Genomic DNA, 3,719 nt, shown 5'->3' with positions numbered 1-3,719 from the left:
ACACGACGCAAACTCTATCGCAAACGCTACCACGTTAGGCTGAGCTAAAGAACACAAATGCTTCCACCACCAAGGTGGACCCTCAGGAATGCTTTTTTGGTCTGATTCGTGTTTCTTCATTGATTTCTCAATAGCATGTCTATCGGTTAGACTCATGCAAACAACGGTCCTTGGACACTCGCAGGAGAACTTTGCCAACAACCATTTTTCTCGGGCAGAAGGGGTGACCCGGCTTCTACCCAACCGCCATATCAAGCCAGTCCTGTGGTTCAGTGAACACCTTATTTTCCCACTTGCATTTGAGCTCTTCTGCAAGATCCTTCCTGCCAATCTTGCAGAGATGACGAGCCAGGAGGCGCAGTTTATCCGTGGAAGTGGGGAGTGATTTTTTCCAGAAGCAAAGGAGTTCGTGGATCTGTGCTGTGAGATCCTCAGGGCTCTTGAGTTTGACGAGCTGAACAGTGCTGCGGCGCAGAGGGAGCGAGGAGAAAAGGGACTCGGAGTTTTCTTCCGAGAGCTCCTCCGCCAGCCAGAACAGCAAGTTCTCCCAAAGGGCGTCTGAAGGGCACATGTGGGACACTCAGTGAGGACCTGATGCCAGCCCTGTCACACGACATCATCCCGCACTCTGGGCCCTGAGCAGTGAACTGCGGAGACCTTTCAATCCCTGCCCCTCTGGGGTCATTTCCTGAGGTGCCAGCTACTGCAGGGGATTAGAAACGTTTCTGCATTTGGAGTGTGCCTGAGAAGCACGAGGCTTAGAAAAATTATGGGTAGGCCCAAGAGTTTAACTGAGCAGGACCAGAGCAGGGGCAAATTTGGCTTTTTTTTTTTTTAAAGAGAAATTTTTCTAGAGGTTGCATGTGCTCGCCAGAGAAACAGTGAGGAATCACCCTCCAGGAGGGATGGCCACACCGCAATCCCTTCTCCTCCATTCTCCTCTCAGGATCTTGGGCACACACACACATGTGCCCGGCATGAGTTTAAGTCACTGGGTCCGAGACTCAAACTGCAGTTCACTAGGTGGGAGCCCAGATACATAATCATTACACATCTGATGGTCTCCCAAACTTGGCGTTTTTAACAGGTTCCCAAAAGATGCTCACGCTGAGGTCCTCAACTATCCTCTAGTAGTACTTTGGTTTTAAAGACTATTTTTAACTTCCAATAACATCTTTATTAGTCCTAACCTGTTTTGTAAATTATGCCAGCAGATGGTCAGTCCTCTCTCCCACCTCTCTCTCTCTCTCTCTCTCTCACACACACACACACACACACACACACACACACACCTGCCGAGATCCCCTACCCAAAGAACAGTTCTGGCGACCAGGTGGTGGCACAGTGGAAACAATTGGACCCGCGTTGGAAAGCTCCTGGGTTCCTGACCCAGGACCTCCTTGGGCACAGTGGCACATAAGTGCCTGTGAACCAGGCTGGCCAAGACTGGGGATGGACCACAGTATGGAAACTCTGTTGGCTTTGTCTTTTTGTCTTTCTCTCCCTTTCATGAAAGAAATAAATAAAACTTAAAAAAAAAAAAAAAAAGCCAAAACAGTGTTCTGTGGAAGGTCCTCTACACCAACATTCCCACTGGGCCCCTGGACTGTGCAGACCTTTGCTCTTCTCCCCTGAGTATGTCCAGTCGGCTCAGCAGATGCTTCCTACTCTGTGACTCCTGCCCACCTCCCACGGTTATGCTTTTCATTGTGTAATTTAGATCCATTCCTGAGTGAACCTCTGTCTCCCTATCGTTCCCGTCCACACTTCAGCTCAATCCTCATCACACCCACTCCCTGTCACTCTCATACTCACCCCTGCACCGTCCCCCTGGTCTGATGGGAGCCAAGAATTCTGTCTTCCTCTATTACTCCACTAACTGCTCCTTCCACCTACCCGCTCCCATGAAGCACACTCTGATTTCACACCGGACAACCACTTCCCTGTGAAAGCCACTCTAAAAAGAGCGGTCAACACATCCTTGTTCTCCTTTTGTCACTTTAAACCAATGCTCTGCAACCGTCACACACCGCGTTCATTTCGCTGTCCTTACTACCGTAGTTTGGCATCCTCTCTTCATCCAAGTCATCCACCACCTGCCGTCGGCCGAAGCCTCATCAGCAACCCTGTGAATAAGTCCTCACACCTCTTAACCAGGAGATTTCCTTAATCTTGTCAACTCCAATGAGCTGTGTCTTGACTCCAAACAAGAAAGTGATCCATGACCAATCCTCATGTTTCATCATCGGCCATAATAATCCCACCTGCCTGGCCTCAGCTTCTCAATATTGGTGCCATCTCTACCGCCTAAACTTCTTTTTCTCCTATTTAATGTGATTGTTGTCCCTATTACTCACAGTGATTCAGTTCATGTCTCCCATTCAGTGTGTCATGTCTGCAGGGTCTCACACACCTCTGTTCCTGTAGTACCCTGATTGATCAACTATGAACATCAACGATGGCTTTGTGACCACTTTGACATGTGTAGTCCTCTTTAGCTTTCTTTGTTTTCTATTTGTCCACCTGGATCCTGCTTCACCCACACAACATTCAACCACTGGGACTGCCCAAGGTTATGAAACTATGTTGAATGTGAATGCGTCCTCAGTACCTACCACCTTTTATATGTACTCAGAGAGGTCTTGGACTCTAACCTGGAATCTGTGATCAACAAATAGAGTCACTCATAGCTTTCAAATACAGTAAAAAAAGAAAGAAAAAAAGAAGTGTTTCCAAACTCGGGTTCAAGTTTTCCATAGCAAAGACTAAAATCTTTTCTCCCATTCTCACAGTCTATCTCTATCTCATTGTTTCATTTAGCCAACATCTGTTTCTCTCTCACGTCACCGAAAGCCATTTGACCTGAGTTCTTTTAACCTTGTTTTCATTTCAAAATCACTGTCTTACAAAAGCTCACTCCTCCTGTTCGCTGGATACCATCCCCCACAGTGTTTTTCATGAAGTATTTTTTCTTCACATCTGTCCCTTAATCTCCTCTCTCCTTCCCCACCCCCGCAGGTCCTTGCAAGCATTTTATAAATACCTCAGGTATCCTCTCTTCTTGCTTTTGTAAAACTATTGTATTCTCCCATAACAATTTTTAATTCCTACTGGAAACTCGAGACTTCAGTTCCTCACAGTTAAGTCCCTACTTAAACCCTCACTCTGGGGTTTTCTACACTCCCTTTTAATTTTTTAATAAAGATGCAGGTTGTATATATTTGGAGTTTAATGGCAATGAAAACAGAAACAAAAACAAAACTCTGTATCTTCTGCTCAATTTTACATTCAACTTAAAAATACTGTACAAGAGGTCTCTGGACCCGAACCTGGAATTTGACGATGTGGCTTGGCCTCAGAGCGCTGCGTTTTATCACTGCACCACCAATCACTACTTACAGCAACAGCTACTCAACCGGCTTTGTCTCTAACTTCCACAGAGCATTGTGCTCCTTTCCTTGGAGTCCATAGCCCTTCCCCCAGCTCTCTTCTTCCTTCTCAAGTCCCTAACTGTCTCTCTTCCTCCTTATGCTGCTGAGTTACTGCCTCCCATCTCACTCCTCTTCCATCTTTCCTCTCCAGTCATTGAGCGATTCTTATTACCTTAACCATCTCCTCTCTGTGAACTAGTTCGGATCCACTGTATTGTCATGATTAGCTTTGCTTTCCAAAATCCTTCCACAATATTTGCAATATTCATCTCTTAATCATCTTTCCCA

At 46.3% G+C, this 3,719-nt stretch overlaps 1 protein-coding gene across 1 annotated transcript in view; it reads right to left on the bottom strand.

The window, feature by feature from the left end:
* Positions 1-235: 235 nt before the first annotated feature.
* Positions 236-3,719, bottom strand: part of DTHD1 (death domain containing 1) — a 58,023-nt gene continuing 54,539 nt past the window's right edge. The window contains exon 10 of the mRNA XM_006158366.2: positions 236-558. Coding sequence (XP_006158428.2) covers positions 236-558 — 323 coding nt within the window. The remainder of the gene's footprint in view (positions 559-3,719) is intronic.

Source organism: Tupaia chinensis, unplaced genomic scaffold (assembly GCF_000334495.1).
Source record: "Tupaia chinensis unplaced genomic scaffold, TupChi_1.0 Scaffold000582_1, whole genome shotgun sequence".
NCBI classification, from domain to species: Eukaryota; Metazoa; Chordata; class Mammalia; order Scandentia; family Tupaiidae; genus Tupaia; species Tupaia belangeri.
This window is presented reverse-complemented; position numbering and strand designations above follow the sequence as displayed.